Here is a 17646-nt window from a genome sequence, read left to right on the forward strand (position 1 = left end):
TCTAAATCAGATCTAAAACCAAGACTAAAGCAGGATTTAACCACACCGCCTTCTCCCGTACGCTCCATGTGCGTTTGTGATGAGGAAATAAATTTATAACCGTGTAAAATGAACCCTGAATGACAAACAATAATAATAATGATCACACTTTCTGTCCAGAGTTTGTAAAACCGTGAGCGTCTCTGCTGCTGCGTCTTTCTCTGTTACGTAACATGAACTCGTCCTCATCCTCCTCTTCATCACGCAGAGCTCACAGACCTGCTCCAGCTGAACCCCTCCACCCCTCACTCTGCACACGCTCTACTGTCCCTGCTGACAAAAAAACGTCAAACGTGGACATCCAGACAATCACTCAACTAAGAGAAAAAATGTGGAGAATACAACTCCAATAATTGTATAACAGTCTGGAAGAAATCAGACAGAATAAGATTTCGTCCATCGATCTTAAACGTGCTCCATAGATGCTCCTCTGCAGTTGTGTAATAGTATTTTTAAAAGTCGCTTGTTAAGTTGCCTAATTACTTTCCTGGAAAAGTGAAAACAGGTGTTTTATTGTTAGAAACTCTCTCTTCTCCACATATCTGACGTGTCACTTTTGCCATGGAGACTGATAAACTTAAACAGTCGAACAGCAGCGTCTGTGTGGATCAGGTCAGGAAACAAGAGGAAGTCCAGCAGAAAATAAAGTAGGGAGTCCAAGAGGAAGTTCAGGAGAAGGTCCAGTAAGAAGTGCAGAAGGAAGTCCAGGAAGAAGTGCAGAAGGAAGTCCAAGAGGAAGTGCAGAAGGAAGTCCAGGAAGAAGTCCAGGAAGAAGTCCAAGAGGAAGTCCAGGATGAAGTCCAGAAAGAAGTCCAGAAAGAAGTCCAAGAGGAAGTCCAGGAGAAAGTCCAGTAGGAAGTGCAGAAGGAAGTCCAGGAAGAAGTCCAAGAGGAAGTGCAGGAGGAAGTCAAGGACGAAGTGCAGAAGGAAGTCCAGGAGAAAATCCAGGAGGAAGTGCAGAAGGAAGTCCAGGAAGAAGTCCAGGAGGAAGTGCAGAAGGAAGTCCAAGAGGAAGTGCAGAAGGAAGTCCAAGAGGAAGTGCAGAAGGAAGTCCAGGAAGAAGTCCAGGAAGAAGTCCAAGAGGAAGTCCAGGATGAAGTCCAGAAAGAAGTCCAAAAGAAGTCCAAGAGGAAGTCCAGGAGAAAGTCCAGTAGGAAGTGCAGAAGGAAGTCCAGGAAGAAGTCCAAGAGGAAGTGCAGGAGGAAGTCAAGGACGAAGTGCAGAAGGAAGTCCAGGAGAAAATCCAGGAGGAAGTGCAGAAGGAAGTCCAGGAAGAAGTGCAGAAGGAAGTCCAAGAGGAAGTCCAGGAGAAAATCCAGGAGGAAGTGCAGAAGGAAGTCCAGGAAGAAGTCCAAGAGGAAGTCCAGGAAGAAGTCCAGAAAGAAGTCCAAGAGGAAGTCCAGGAGAAAGTCCAGGAGGAAGTGCAGAAGGAAGTCCAGGAAGAAGTCCAAGAGGAAGTGCAGAAGGAAGTCCAGGAAGAAATCCAAGAGGAAGTCCAGGAAGAAGTCCAGGAAGAAGTCCAGAAAGAAGTCCAAGAGGAAGTCCAGGAGAAAATCCAGGAGGAAGTGCAGAAGGAAGTCCAGGAAGAAGTCCAAGAGGAAGTCCAGGAAGAAGTCCAGAAAGAAGTCCAAGAGGAAGTCCAGGAGAAAGTCCAGGAGGAAGTGCAGAAGGAAGTCCAGGAAGAAGTCCAGGAGAAAGTCCAGGAAGAAGTGCAGAAGGAAGTCCAGGAGAAAATCCAGGAGGAAGTGCAGAAGGAAGTCCAGGAAGAAGTCCAAGAGGAAGTCCAGGAAGAAGTCCAAGAGGAAGTCCAGGAAGAAGTCCAAGAGGAAGTCCAGGAAGAAGTCCAGAAAGAAGTCCAAGAGGAAGTCCAGGAGAAAGTCCAGGAGGAAGTGCAGAAGGAAGTCCAGGAAGAAGTCCAAGAGGAAGTCCAGGAAGAAGTCCAGAAAGAAGTCCAAGAGGAAGTCCAGGAGAAAATCCAGGAGGAAGTGCAGAAGGAAGTCCAGGAAGAAGTCCAAGAGGAAGTCCAGGAAGAAGTCCAAGAGGAAGTCCAGGAAGAAGTCCAGAAAGAAGTCCAAGAGGAAGTCCAGGAGAAAGTCCAGGAGGAAGTGCAGAAGGAAGTCCAGGAAGAAGTCCAGAAGAAGTCCAGGAGAAAGTCTAGGAGGAAGTCCAGGAGGAAGAGTCAAACCTGCAGTGGGTTCAGCTGTGAGTCCTGGAGCTGCACAGACCTGCTCATGTGAGAACTGTTCATTTATCGATGGAAAAGGCTCCTCTGCACTAGTCTGATTCATCAGACGGTTTCACTTCGTGGAAACCGTCTGACCTCGCAGCATTTGGACTCATTTGCTCAACAGTAGGCAGGTACTTTTTAAATTTAACCAACTGCTGATATTTGGTCGTATGTATGTAATGCACCAAATCTCGTAGGAACAAGGACAATAACGTCTTTCCCCTTGATAAAATTCACCAAACGTTCTCTTTGTTCCAGCTTTAAATCCTCGATCTCAGGAATCGTTGAGAACATAGAACATATGGGTCTTCGCTGATTGGCTGGTGCCTGAACTCACATTCTGGGGTTTTTGATTTCGATTCCTGACCTAGTCGCTGGAGACAAATTAAATTGAATTGAGGCACTAGGTGGTGAGAGCCTGGTTACCTCCACACCTCCGCCACACTGAACTGAGCTCCTCTTTTACTCTGAAATATACGTAATACTTCTGTCGACTGGAGCAGAGCTGCAGATGTGAGTCTGTGTCTGTGTGAGGTTTTGTTGTAGTAAATTCGACTGCATCACAATGTAAGAGTGAGCGCAGACAGCAGACTGGACATGAGCGTGAAGTTGGCCCCATGTCTCTCCTCAAACCACATGAGGTTTGTGGAACAGATGTGTTAAAACTGAAACTTTTTCCAGGAATATGAAAGACAAACAAACAAAGAAAAACAAAAACAAAAAATGAAAGATCCAATTTATTTATATTTTGGTGTTTGACGTTTTATAACTTCATCATGTAGAATTGTCCATTTACAGAAGCTTCAAATAAATATCTCAAAATGTTGGTGTTAAGAAATGCTGCTTTTCTCCATCAAGAGTGTTAAATCAAATCTGTAATAACATATGTAATAAATAATATGTACAATTTTGATGTTAAATGAAATAAACATAACTTACCTCTTTGTTCTCAGATTAATCAAAATGTTACTTTTACTGATAAGAATTTGCTGAAATCCAGTTGGTTTAAACCTAAAATGCCTCTGTCTGATCTGAACAGTCACCACCTAAACCCAGTGTTGGGGAGTAACAGATTACATGTACCGGAGTTATGTAATCAGAGTACAAATTATGAGTAACTGTATTCAGTTACAGTTACTCTTTCAGTGAGTGGTGATTGGATTACAGTTACTTTGTTGAAATAAATGGATTACACAGAGGGATTTTCCTGTTTTCACATTTTGGGCTTCACTCATTGTCGGAAACTAAACCAGGTCTAAACTAGATCTAAACCAGGACTAAAACCAGGTCTAAACCAGGACTAAAACCAGGTCTAAACCAGGACTAAAACCAGGTCTAAAACAGGACTAAAACTAGGTCTAAACTAGATCTAAACCAGATATAAACCAGGTCTAAAACCAGGTCTAAACCAGGACTAAAGCAGGCCTAAAACCAGGCCTAAACTAGATCTAAACCAGGACTAAAACAGGACTAAAACAGGACTTAACAGGACTAAAACTAGGTCTAAACTAGATCTAAACCAGATATAAACCAGGTCTAAAACCAGGTCTAAACCAGGACTAAAACCAGGTCTAAACCAGGACTAAACCAGGACTAAAACCAGGTCTAAACCAGGTCTAAACCAGGACTAAACCAGGACTAAAACCAGGTCTAAACCAGGTCTAAACCAGGACTAAACCAGGTCTAAACCAGGTCTAAACCAGGACTAAACCAGGACTAAAACCAGGTCTAAACCAGGTCTAAACCAGGACTAAACCAGGACTAAAACCAGGTCTAAACCAGGTCTAAACCAGGACTAAACCAGGACTAAAACCAGGCCTAAACTAGATCTAAACCAGGACTAAACCAGGACTAAAATAGGACTAAAATAGGACTTAACAGGACTAAACTAAGCTGCATGGACGTGTCTCCTCCTCTTTTATCAATAATATTTTTAATATGGTTCAGTAAAGTCTGGGCTTTTCATTTTCTTTTAGCAGAAAAAACATCTTATGTTACGATTTCCTAATTCCCTACTTCCCTAAATCCTTTGCTTCTCTACAGCAAATCAAATAATCCAAAGTATCCAGATTACGTTACTCACTTTAAGTAACTTAATGGATTCTGTTACAAACTACACTTTGGTGTATGTAATCTGTAATGTGTAGGGGAATACATTTTAAAAGTCACCTTCCCAACACTGCCTAAACCCCAGAACCTGCAGTCATCATGAGTCAGTGCTAGTGCAGCCTCTGCAGCTCAGGGTGGGATTTCTGGAGAATTCTGATCTTTCACATGAGGCCTGTTCATAAACTGAGAATGTGAAAAATATGTATGTGTGTCTATGTGCAGGTTAAGACTCTGACATCTGCTCCAGATACTCACAGACTCGATTCACGCTTAACGAAGACGTTTGGAAACATGTGGATGACGACTTCTGGTGTATTTACCAAAACTGGACATGTGATAAATCAGTGAATTCAGCAGAAGCGTCTTCAAAACCTGCCAAAGATTTCCATGGGGGACGTGACTCATAATGGAACATAATGAAACGCAACAAGGACTTTTTTTTTTCTTTTATTAAGTTAGACAACTTATAATACAAATAAATAGGCAATTGAGAAAAAGATTAAAATATAAGAATACAATGACATCTAGATGAAGAAAACCAGGCCATTTTCTCTGTTTTCCCAGATTTGATCAGAGTTTCTATCGCCAGCAGAGCCCAGAGGAAGTCGTCATCCACATGTTTCCAAACGTCTTCTGGTTATGTGACATAAGCGTGACTAGAGCCAACTGTAGCGTCCTGTTATGTTCGTCAGATCTTCAGTTCCAACCAGCTGCTGCCTGTGAGTGACACTGAAGACCCGATTAGAGTCACGTCCCCCGTGGAAAAGCTTTGGCAGGTCGTGAAGACGCTGCTGCTGAATCCACAGTTTTATCACATGTCCAGAGTCGGTAACAGCACCTGAAGTCGTCACCCGCGTGTTTCTAAAAGTCTTTATGGACACATTGTACATAAAAGTGTGTAAGTGGCCGTGGCTGTTGTTCATTAGCTCTACAGCGGAGCAGCGTGTCTGTGTGATAAAGAGGAGCTGATGTGGACACACTCATCATCACAACAGCTGGAGCTCTGGGACGTGGTGTGTCCCGCACACATGTTTTCCTCGTCTGAGTTCTCTCTGTGTCTCTGCACACGAGATGCTACTGGAACACTGAGGAATCTGATTTTTACTGTAAACAACAAATATCAAATCTGTTTAAATAAAGTTAGGATAAACACAAAGATAAGTTTATAAGATATCTGATAAAAGTGTTTGTCATGTGCTTGTCTCCATCGAGATGTTATGGCTTTGGCAGGCTCGCCTCTCCATAGATCTGGACTGTAACTTGACGGTGCACCCTGTCTGTCCATGGAAATAGAAAGTTGAAGTCACACTGCGTAACAATCTCCCTGGAAATAAACAGTTTTTGGAAATGTTGCTCCACAGAATTGTGGAGCAACATTTCCATGAGAACACGCAGAAGGCCCCCCTCCAGGCCAAATATGAGTCAGGTTTGTGGAGATGCAAGTCAGCTCAGATTAAGGCAATAAAAACATCCATAATGAAAAAATAAGCTTTTATAAGAAAAAGTAAAACTGACTCTAATCATTTTTCAGATAATAAAAATCTTCTAGTCTGTTTTATCTAAACTACAGAAGCTGAAAGTTTATATGTCTCAGTTTAAGATGATTTGTTTTTTAATAATTGATTCCGACTCACACAGATGAATGCTGTTGTAGTGTCCTTGGGCAAGACACTTCACTCACCTTACCCCCAGTGTCTGTGTACACTGCTGTGTGTGTGTGTGTGTGTGTGTGTGCGTGTGTGTGTGTGTGTGTGTGTGTGTGTGTGTGTGTGTGTGTGTGTGTGTGTGTGAATAGGTGAGTGGTTCCTTGAAGGTGGAATAGTGCTGTATAACTGTGACCACTTTTCCATCCATCCATATTCTTTCTCTTATCTGGGGCCGGGTCGCGGGGGCAACAGTCTAAGCACGGACCCCAAACACTTCCTCCAGCTCCTCCGGGGGAGCCCAAAGTGTTCCCAGGCCACAGAGAGACATAGTCCCTCCAGCGTGTCCTGGGTCTTCCCTGGAGCCTCCTCCTGAAGGAGACGCCCAGGAGGCATCACCTCAGCTGCTCCTCTCAATGTGGAGGAGCAGCAGCTCTATTCTGAGCTCCTCTCGTGTGACTGAGTTCCTCACCCAATCTCTAAGGGAGTGCCCAGGCAACCTGCAGAGGAAACTCATTTCGACCGCTTGTATCTTGTCTTTTCGGTCATTACCCAGAGCTCATGACCAAAGGTGAGGGTAGAAAGAAATCGAGAACCCATTTACATACAAGCAGTTGTAGCTACAAATAATCAGAGCAAATACTAAATTATTAGACGGTCCTGAAGTCTTTTAATGTCTTATTTTTCAGTGTGACCCATAGACTGTATACTTAAATTAACCTCCAAATAGGAAGTGTTCATGGGTGCGTTTCCGGCTCCACTGACTCTGGTTCTAGCTAACTTCACTTTAAGAAGTTGTCTCTGTAACTTTTTTAACTCTGTCTTTCTCTGTAACTGCTGCTGTGAGCCTTGCCATTTTGATCTTAAAATGTTCATATTAACCCACTCTATATGATCCTGGGGTTTTTATTTCACTACTGACCCTCGGTGAGCTTCATTTTTCACAATAAAGTAACACTAAAACAAGGACAGACAAAACAGTAATGAGAAATAAGGAGATTTGAGGAGTTTTTTGAAGGTGTTTAGTGAGTCTGAGTTGCTGACGTGAAGGAGGAGAGAGTGGGGACGTCTGTGGCAAAAGCTCGGTTCCCTCAAAGTCCAGCGCTTTGGTTTGACTGTGGGAGTGAGAAGGTTAGAGTCGGACGGGGGTAATACGATCGGAAGCTGGAGGTGATGAAAGCGTGGATAAGAGTTTCTACAGTGGAGGGGAGAGGGAGGTGTGAAGGCCGGTGATCTTACAAAGGCTTTATACCGTCTTTGCTTTTGGCATCACTGGGACAAGAGTGATTTTACTGGTTCTTGGAGAAAAGAAAAGAAAATTGGATAAAGAGCAAACCGGTGCATGTCAACATAGTAACAGAGACACATGACTCTCCACAGTGGCCCTAAATGTCATTTTACTGGCCAAGTTCAACTATAAAGTGCACATGTTGGAGGATGTTGTAGATGAGCTCACGGTGCACACAGATATACTGCCCCCTGTGGTCTGGGTTAGTAATGTTTTTGTGTCAGCCCGTCCCTGTAGAGCAGTAAACACTGTCGAGCACCTGTACTTTTACTTTACACTGTGTTCACTGCAAAGCTGAAGGAAAACACTGAGTTAAAGGCAGTGTTGATAAGGTGACTTTTAAAATGTATTCCCCTACAGATTACAGATTACACACACCAAAATGTAGTTTGTAACATAATCCATTAAATTACTTAAAATGAGTAACGTAATCTGAATACTTTGGATTACTTGATTTGCTGTAGAGAAACAAAGACGAGGATATTGTAACATAAGAAGTTTTGGCTGCTAAAAGAAAATAAAAAGCCTAGATTTTACTGAACCGTATTAAAAATATTATTGATAGAAGAGAAGGAGGAGACACATCCACCCAGCATGATTTAGTCCTGTTTTAGCCCTGGTTTAGACCTGGTTTAGACCTGGTTTAGACTTGGTTTAGATCAAGTTTAGATCTGGTTTAGACCTGCTTTTAGTCCTGTTTTAGTCCTGGTTTAGTCGTGGTTTTAGACATGGTTTAGACCTGGTTTAGACCTGGTTTAGATCTAGTTTAGACCTGGTTTAGATCTAGTTTAGGCCTGCTTTTAGTCCTGTTTTAGTCCTGGTTTAATTGTGGTTTTAGACCTGGTTTAGACCTGGTTTAGACCTGGTTTTAGTCCTGTTTTAGTCCTGGTTTAGTCATGGTTTTAGACATGGTTTAAACCTGGTTTAGACCTGGTTTAGACCTGGTTTAGATCTAGTTTAGACCTGGTTTAGATCTAGTTTAGACCTGCTTTTAGTCCTGTTTTAGTCCTGGTTTAGTCCTGTTTTAGTCCTGGTTTAATTGTGGTTTTAGACCTGGTTTAGACCTGGTTTAGATCTAGTTTAGACCTGGTTTAGATCTAGTTTAGACCTGGTTTAGATCTTGTTTAGACCTACTTTTAGTCCTGTTTTAGACCTACCTGTTTTAGTTCAGTTTTAGTTCTGTTTTAGACCTGTTTTAATCCTGTTTAAGACCTGTTATAGTCCTGTTTTAGACCTGTTTAAGACCTGTTTTAGTCTTGTTTTTGATTACGTAACTCCGGTACATGTAATCTGTTACTCCCCAACACTGGTTAAAGGTCTTATATTATGCAAAATTGACTCTTTTGAGCTTTTAGACATGTTAGAATGTGAATATCTTCTCAAAAACAGACCTGTAGTTGAGTTTTGCTTCATTCACATGTTTGAGTAATCCTGCATTCCTCCAGAGCTCAAAATGCTTTGTTCCACCTTGTGACATCTTGAAGCAATAGTTTTCAAGTTAACAGCTACTTTTACGTTTTGTTCAGTGGAAAATGGAAATCCCAGAGCTGAAATCCTCTAAATGATTCTAGTGAAGGTGTGTGGGGTTTAAAACACGAGGGGTCACTTCCTTTATTACCACATTGTTGTAGAAGTTTTCAGCTTGTCCAAGAAAGTGTGGAAGTAAAAGGCTGGAGACCAAGTGGACGTCTTAAGCAGAAGTTTATTGTTTATTTACCATCAATAATATGAACCTGACTTGAAAAGTGAACATAGTCTGATCTTTGAGTGTTCAAGCCCCTTTGACTCTGCTTCCGGAGGAGGAGGTTTATAAAGCAAGTGTGGTGAGACTATGAAGCCCAGAAGACAAAGCCAAGGGAAGATCATGGTGTAATTATAGCTTTTGTGGGTCCATGTTAAACTGAGATGTACATGGAAGATAAATGACTTAAATTCTCTTACACACATGACATCAGTGAGTGTTTCTTGTTTGAGAAGAACTATAAATATTCAGGATTTGTGTGTTAAACATGTGAATGAAACAAAACACAACTCCAGGTATTTTTGTGATGAGGAAACAACTTTATAACATAGATCAGAAAAGAACAATCTTGGCTCTTTAAAGTGATTTTTCTACATCTTTTTATGTTGCCTGGATGTCCATGTTCTGTTGGTGAGAACAGCAGACGGTTGTTCACCCTGAATCAACCCCGTTCCCACACTTTCAGTCAGTTTAGTCGCTTAATACACACACATACAAACGCTTTTATGTGGAAACTTCCACATAAAAAAATTGTCCACTCTGCACTGAAAGATGTTTTAATATTTATTCAGTCAACTCATATCCATCGAGTTAGATCATCGTAAATTCAAAGTTTTCTTTATTTTTCTGTCAATCTCACGCTCTGTCCTCCCCTCACTCGTGAACAAGACCCCGAGATACTTGAACTCCTCCACTTGAGGCAGGGACTCTCCACCCACCTGGAGATTTTACAATTTACTTGTCGGTCTTCGTTCCTGCCCTCACCTATGGTCATGAGCTCTGGATAATGACCGAAAGGACGAGATGACGGATACAAGCGCTTGAAATGAGTTTCCTCCGCAGGGTGGCTGGACGCTCCCTGAGAGATAGAGTGAGGAGCTCAGTCACACGAGAGGAGCTCAGATTAGAGCCACTGCTCCTCCACGTCGAGAGGAGGCAGTTGAGGAGGCTCAGGCATCTGTTCCGGATGCTTCCTGGGCCCTTCTGGAGGTGCTCCGGGCATGTCCCATCGGGAGGAGGCCCCAGGAACACCCAGGACATGCTGGAGGGACTATGTCTCTCAGCTGGCCTGGGAACACCTCAGGGTCCCCCCAGAGGAGTTGGATGAAGTGTCTCAGGTGGAGGAAGTCTGGGAGTTCCTGCTTAGACTGCTGCCCCCGTGACCCAGCCCCGGATAAGCGAAAGAAAAATTTTCCTCTCATAAGGATCACAAATTTGACAACAATATACTTAAGATTTTAACAAATTGTACAATAACATGTTTTATTTAATTCCAAATTTGATTTATTTATGTAGTGGCCAAATTTGATCTTAAAGAGGCCCAAAAGATTTTTAACAAATATATACTAAAATTTCAAAATAAGGCCAGGGATAAATATACACTCCTACTTTAGACCCATTTACACAGTTAATCAGTAAAAAAAAGTGGTTTTGGTGTTTAGTGGCTCTTTAAGTTTAAACTAAAGTTTAGTTTAGTTAAGAAGATAATCTCCTCTGTTTATTTTAAGTATGTGACAAAATGAAGCAACAAATTTGAACCAGGCTCCATCTATTTAGAGTCATGTCATAACAAATCATGAGTTATTACACAAAAATACCTTATTTTTATATGAAAACAGTACATATTTCTTATATTTATGGCTTTACTTTCAGTGTCTCACCCTATTAGAGTCTATTCTGTATATTTTGCAGCTATATTAAAAGTCTAAATTTGATTCCAGCTGCCGTTTGTCCCTGATCGTGTAAAATAAAAGTCAGAAAACAAACTCACAGTGACAGGAGACAGAGCCCAAACCCTTTATTAGATCACTCACAAAGGCGCTCTACCCAACATGACGTAACACACTGTAGAAGCGGTCGAAACTCGTATAAAACTACACCAGAAACTAAAAAAAAAATAAAAAAACGGTAGTTGGTAGATACTAAACTGACAAAACCTGCTGCGGGATACAATCTTCAAGGAAAAAAAAAAAAAAAAAGAGTTAAAAAAAACAACCTTAAGCCACGTTTAAGCAACAATTCACTTTCCAGTCCTTTCCAAACGTTTATATAATACACATTTCACAACGATCTTTAAGAGACAGCCAAATCCTCTGTTTACAGTTACCATCTCGCAAACGTAATAAAAGTGGGAAATTCTGCTTTTATGACTGCGTTAATAGCTAGCAGGAGAAACATTTTATTGCTATTGAACGCGCTTTATGCCTTTAGAAACAAGCCAAAACTAAAACAAAAACAAAAAAACAGAAAAAAAAAAGAAGAACGCTCATTTGTTTCGTTTCGTTATTGCACAGTACAATTTTCTCTATACATTGGAAGCACCATAAGTTGATAAAAAAAAAAAAGATTGTTTGTCAGTAACGACTTTGAACAGCCCTGTACAAAGCTCCCATTGGGTTTCACGTACGTCCTCCCCTTCCAAACGCTCTCATCTGTTGGTGGTTAGTTCCTGCCTTGTGTTCTTCCAGCTGGGAGGAGAAAAAAAAACAAACAAACAAAAAAAAAACACAACAAATCGTATATTTTAGTTAGAAACAGGCCTGGTGAGTTCTGGGACTGTGCTGATGCTTAGTCTTAATGCTGCACTGCGGAACATTCCCGAGTTAAAGCTCCTCTATGACGCAAAATTGACTCGTGTGAGGTTTAGAACGATGTTACCGTCTCAGAAACAGAGCCGGAGTTGTGTTTTTTTTGTTTTTTTTTTCTCATTCACGCATGTTTAAGTAAAGCGTCTGTGTCTCCAAAGCTCGAAATGCTCAGTTCCACCTTGTGATGTCATGCAGTGGCAAGTTAACAGCTCCTTTTATCGTTTTTTTTTTTTTTTTTTTTTTTAGTAAAGATTGGCTGAAATGATCCAAATGATTCTAGTGAAGGTGTGTGGAGGGGAACACAAACGGGTACCTGCAAATAGTTGCTGAAACGGGCGGGTAGTGATGACACACGGGCGGGTCGGGTGAATTAAATTAACGACGAACGAGAGGAAAATACCTGACCAGGATGTTCGTTGCCCTGGAAACAAGAGCCGTTTCCCGGTCTTTTTCTGGAACGATTACAGGCCAGACTGAGAGAGACTTTAGTGTTTTTATTACATGAAACCATAAGAGGAGGTGATCAGCTCAGCGACTGTGCTCCTAGTTTAGTCCTGGTTTAGTCCTGGTTTAGTCCTGGTTTAGACCTGGTTTAGTCCTGGTTTAGTCCTGGTTTAGTCCTGGTTTAGTCCTGGTTTAGACCTGGTTTAGACCTGGTTTAGTCCTGGTTTAGTTCTGGTTTAATCCTGGTTTAGACCTGGTTCAGTTCTGGTTTAGTTCTGGTTTAGTTTTAGTCCTGGTTTAGACCTGGTTTAGTCCTGGTTTTAGTCCTGTTTTAGACCTGGTGGTAGTCCTGGTTTAGTTCTGGTTTAAGTCCTGGTTTAGAGTCCTGGTTTACCTGGAGTCCTGGTTTCGTTTAGTCCTGGTTTCCTGGTTTAGTCCTGGTTTAGACCTGGTTTAGTCCTGGTTTAGTCCTGGTTTAGTCCTGGTTTAGTCCTGGTTTAGTTCCTGGTTTAGTCCTGGTTTAGTCCTGGTTTAGTCCTGGTTTAGACCTGGTTTAGTCCTGGTCCTGGTTAGAGTCCTGGTTTAGAGTCCTGGTTTAGTCCTGTTTTAGTCCCATTTTTGTCCTGGTTCGGTCCTGGTTTAGTCAGTCCTGGTTCAGTCCTGGTTCGGTCCTGGTTCAGTCCTGGTTCAGTCCTGGTTCAGTTCAGTCCTGGTTTAGTCCTAGTCCTGGTTTATCATGGGCACGGGCGTCCTGGTAACAGGTGGAATGTTGACAAGTCCGGACGGATGTGGATTTAACTTTGATATAATCTTGGGTTAACGGGCGGGTGTGGCTCTCCAAAAATGGACCTGTGCAGGACTCTGCTGTGGAGCACTTCCTGTATTACCACATGACATCACAAGGTGGAACAGAGTGTTTTCTTAAGTAAGTTTGAGAGAAGACCTGCAGGGTTTGTGAGTTAAACATGCGTGAATGAAATAAAACACAACTCCAGGTCTGTTTGTGACGAGGAAACAACATTAAAACCCAGATCAGAAAATGGCGTAATTGAATTGTTGGGTAAAATGTTCCAGAGCGTGGCATTAAGGTGCATCAGCGACACATACATGAAATAATGCAAGACTGAAGCTTATAGCGACAATGAAAGGGTCAGCAAATCTGCGACTTAATAAAGCGCTAAACTATTCGCTTTGGTCGCTGCGTGGTCATTCAAAGATGGCCGTCACATTTGTGGATCATTCAGAACAATATTTCTAGAGAAACAGTGTTGATCCAATCGTCACAAATGCACGAAGAAACAAACAGCGTGGACTTGTGCTGAAGAATGAAGAGTGTCTGGAGGCTTATAAAATCTACTATAAACTCTATTTATAGTATCTATTTTTACATTTATTACTCTTCTTGTTTTTACTATTGCCTGTGACCTCCCGTATCCATAGTGACCCGAAATCTCTCGTATTGCGTTAGTCTGTAGTTAGTTTAGTGAGTTAAACAGAGCAGATGTGCGCTGGTAAAACGGAGAACAGCTGCAGGGAGATCAATAACCTTTAAATCTCTCGTTTCATGATTTTATAAGTCCTGAGGTTTGTGTCCCTCAACTCGAAGACGCCTCCTCCAAGATGTGACTGAGGGCCTGTGCACGCGACAACGTTTTTTTGGTCGAAACGGTGAAGTTTGTATTCATTTTGGTTTTTCGTCCACACAGAGCTGGCGTTTTGGGTGGGCGAAAACAGGTTCCGGAGTGGAAAAATCTGAGAACGGCGGCATTGCGTTGTCGTGTGGACGAGCAAACCTCAGCTTTTGGAAGACAATGACGTCACAATCCCGTCATCGTCAAGGTCCTCCGACGCATCGAAGGCTGAAGCCCTCGAACTAACCTCCACAGACCGCAAGACTGTTACCAAAATGTGACAGGTGTAGCCTACAGAGCCACGTGTTCGTGTTAATACTAACAAGACGCACCGCAGATTACGCACACGGATCAATAACAAAGATCAGGCACGAGTAATTAAACTGTTGGATTTTGAGACCAAGTTATTCTAATCATTCTCATCCAAATCTTATGGCTCAAAACGAAAACTTATGTTTAACTTTGGCAAAACAAAATGTCTATATTTGTGGGATGCATCTAAAATCGGCCAATTTACCTTAAAGTTTAAAAAAAACTGTGATGAAATATACATGTTTAAATATTATTATCTTTGTTAACAGCGCCACATACAGGTGTGGCAGATTTATTACATCGTTTTCACTCAGTGCTCTGATGTCATCTGGACTTGAATATTTATTGATCCAGGAGCGTCGTCGTGTGGCCATAGTCTTAGTCGTGTTACAGCTTGTGCGCACTTTTAAGTGTTAAAGTGCCTCCAGTTTGCGATTTGCGATTCATAATGTAATTGTAAGAACTAACTAATTTTAGAAGCAAACATAAGTTACTTTAATTTAACTTGCTCTCCAAAGAATTAAACATAAAAGTAAAGTACCTTTTGTCATGTTTATGTCATGTTAATTCACTTTATCATCCAGAAAGTTTTGTTTTATAAAACTAGGGTGACCAGATTTAAAAAAAAAACAAAAACAAACTGGGACACTCTTGGTTTGTGGTGGTTGATAATAATAAAATTGTGACTCGAGTGTGTAATTAAGGAAAACTGTTCTGCACTTGGCCCATTTATGAGCCAGTATAGTCACATTTTCTTTGTGCTTTGGTCATTTTTAAGTATCTTTTTCTGTAGCAAATGACAATTTATTCCTCTCATTACTGTTGGCAGGGATCAAATTAGTCAAAACCAGGGACATTTCTTGTATAAAACTGGGACAAATCAGTGGTTTTGGATAAATCTGCTGGGACAGGAGACACAGGGCTCAAAACTGGGACGGTCCCGGGTAAACAGAGACGTCTGGTCACCTTATATAAATCTGTTCACACACTGGAATGGCCATTTACGTTATTATAGACTTGAAACTCAATAGATGATTTCACAGTTTGGTCACGTTGTCAATAATCACATAATCATAAAACCCGCATGTTTTTGCAACACTAGAATTTAAAATTATCCTGCGCATCACGTCATCTTCCCCGGTCGCTCAAAAGTCGTTCTTAATTTTTGCTGATCTGTTCCATAAACTCAAACTTCACACAAACCAGATGAGTGAACGCGTTAGGCTCTAACTGCACGACATGAGAGCAGCCGCTGTAGCGTCATGGAGCAGCGCAGCTTTGAGATGCAGTAAAAAAGCACAACAACAAAACACAAATTAGCCAAGCCAGTAATTGCTTTTTTTTTTTTTTTTTTTTCTTCTACATTAGCATTTGCTTAGCGACTTGATAAGTTTTACCTATACGTTTTTTGCCAGGTCTCCTTCGATCACCTGATGTGGGGTAAACACATGTAGAGTACAGATCACACAAGAAAACAAGGACGCTGACATTTGTAGGGATGCACCGATCCGATACTGGGATTAGATATCGGTGCAGATACTGAAACATTTGCTGGAACGGATATCGGTTTCCAAATATCGGCTCAGTTGATTTCCAGATTGGACATATGAACTGAAGACTTTTTACTCGCCGTCATTGGCTCCATAATGTTTGACTTTTTATTCATACAAATCTGTTCTGTAGTTACTTAAAAACAACATCTGCAGAACAAATTTGGATAAGTTTCGTCAAATTTTACTATTTTTGTTTGAAGGAAATAAACGCTGTTTTCAGTCTCTGCACTGGTATCGGTCGATATCGGGCAGAGGTGGGATCGAATCGTCCTTTAGCAAGACTCAAGTAAGTCTCAAGTCTTTGACCTCAAGTCCGAGTTAAGTCCCAAGTCGAGTCTCGGGTCACTGGCCCTTACAGTAAGTCCAAGTCAAGTCCAAGTCGTCTGCTTTGAGCTTCACGTCATTTCAAGTCTAGATTTTTGCAATTTATATGACTTTAAAGTCATAATTTTAAATTACATTGTACTTAAAAAGTCATTGTATATTTCTATAAGAGTTGTAGAAATGCACATGTTGCCTTTTTAAAAGTCTTGACGAGATCTTAGTGTGAATTATTATGATCAGAACAGATAGAATTAAGATTTAAAAGTGCAGTTATTTTGTCGTGTTGTCTGCACTGAAATGGAAAGATCATGTTAAGCCAAAGATGTTCATTTTGTCTTCTTATATACTTTAACTTCTTGGGTTCTTTTTAAAGACAATGCAGTAAAGTGTTTTTACCTTGTTGACATGTTTCGGCTGCTGCTGCGATTCGTCTTCAGAACTGTCCTCGGTGTTGGTGGTGACGTGTCGTATATCAGCTGTTGTTACTTCCTGTAGACGTGGTCAGCTTCATGGACCTGGCAGGTCACTCAGACTGACCACGCCTCCCATCACCCGATGTTCTCTGGAGGAGGGGGGCTCAGGTGTGTGAAAGGAGGAACGCACCTTGTTGTTTTCTGATTCAATGACCCGAGCCACTATCAGAGCACTGTAAAACAAAACTGAACAACCACATTCTGGATTGGGACGGGGCTCGGGTCATTGGATCAGAAAACAAGAAGTTCAAACGCTGGATCAAGGAGGCCATTGAAATCAGGAAACGAGGCACGGACAGGATTAACCTTGATGACGGCTCGTTCCTCCTTTCACACACTTGGGACCCCCTCCTCCAGAGACACCGGGCGACGGGAGACGTGGTCAGTCTGAGCGACCTGCCAGGTCCATCAGGCTGACCACGCCTACAGGAAGTAACAACAGCTGATATACGACATGTCACCACCAACACCAGGGACAGTTCTGAAGATGACTCACAGCAGCAGCCGAAACATGTCAACAAGGTAAACACACTTTACTGTACTGTCTTTAAAAAGAACCCAAGAAGTTAAAGGAAAAGATCATGTTCTATGTTCTCTCTGTTTTACTGTATTGTACTGTAAATTACTGTAGTACATTTGAGGATACCACATCGCAGTACTTCAGTTACTGCTGCCATAGTAACAAATAGATAAGTGGGAAGGACATGTTCCAGTTTGTTCCCGTAAAATTCAGCACCGCATTTATCAACTGAAGTATTTTGTAAAAACATACACTGTATATTTTCAGCAGAAGCATAAAGTCTCAGAGTCAAGTCCTGAGTCTTAGTCCATTTTCTCAAGTCAAGTCTCAAGTCCTAAAAATAGTGACTCAAGCCCCCACCTCTGATATCGGGTATCGGCAAATATTTGAAGACGTACTATCGTAGTCGGTATCGCAACTGAAAAAGCTGGATTGGTGCATTCCTGGTCATTTCTTACAAGTCTGAAACCTGAACATAACTGGACCCACCTGTGATGATTTTGGTGAGTGTTTCGGGGTTCCCTTCGATACGGGATAGGTCTGCACAAAAACAGAAGGGAAAGATCACGTCACACTTCGCAGAAACAACCCAGCTCCTCGGAGTTTCAATTATTTATCAGCTTTAAAAATAGAAAATGCTAAAGTATGTGTTTGCTTCTAGTTGACGTAAACTCTGCTTTGAACTTGGGAGTTAAAAGGAGAATTTGGACCAGATCAATATTTACAGACGGATAAACACTGAGAACACGGTACA

At 41.6% G+C, this 17646-nt stretch overlaps 1 protein-coding gene and 1 pseudogene across 2 annotated transcripts in view; one reads left to right on the forward strand and one right to left on the reverse strand.

Moving 5' to 3' along the window:
- Nucleotides 1-600: 600 nt before the first annotated feature.
- Nucleotides 601-11033, forward strand: LOC129412616 (probable inactive protein kinase DDB_G0270444; annotated as a pseudogene).
- postnb (periostin, osteoblast specific factor b) overlaps nt 10831-17646 on the reverse strand; it is an 87189-nt gene continuing 80373 nt past the window's right edge. The window contains exons 20-22 of one of the 2 annotated variants that reach the window (XM_055148027.1): nt 17382-17432; nt 15420-15452; nt 10831-11515 (exon numbers count right to left, since the gene is read on the reverse strand). In XM_055148027.1, the coding sequence (XP_055004002.1) occupies nt 11490-11515; nt 15420-15452; nt 17382-17432 (110 nt within the window). In that variant the 3' untranslated portion in view covers nt 10831-11489. The remainder of the gene's footprint in view (nt 11516-15419; nt 15453-17381; nt 17433-17646) is intronic. The other variant, XM_055148028.1, reaches the window with a different exon arrangement.

Source organism: Boleophthalmus pectinirostris, unplaced genomic scaffold (genome assembly GCF_026225935.1).
Source record: "Boleophthalmus pectinirostris isolate CB_2022bp ecotype Guang Dong unplaced genomic scaffold, ASM2622593v1 HiC_scaffold_9, whole genome shotgun sequence".
NCBI classification, from domain to species: Eukaryota; Metazoa; Chordata; class Actinopteri; order Gobiiformes; family Gobiidae; genus Boleophthalmus; species Boleophthalmus pectinirostris.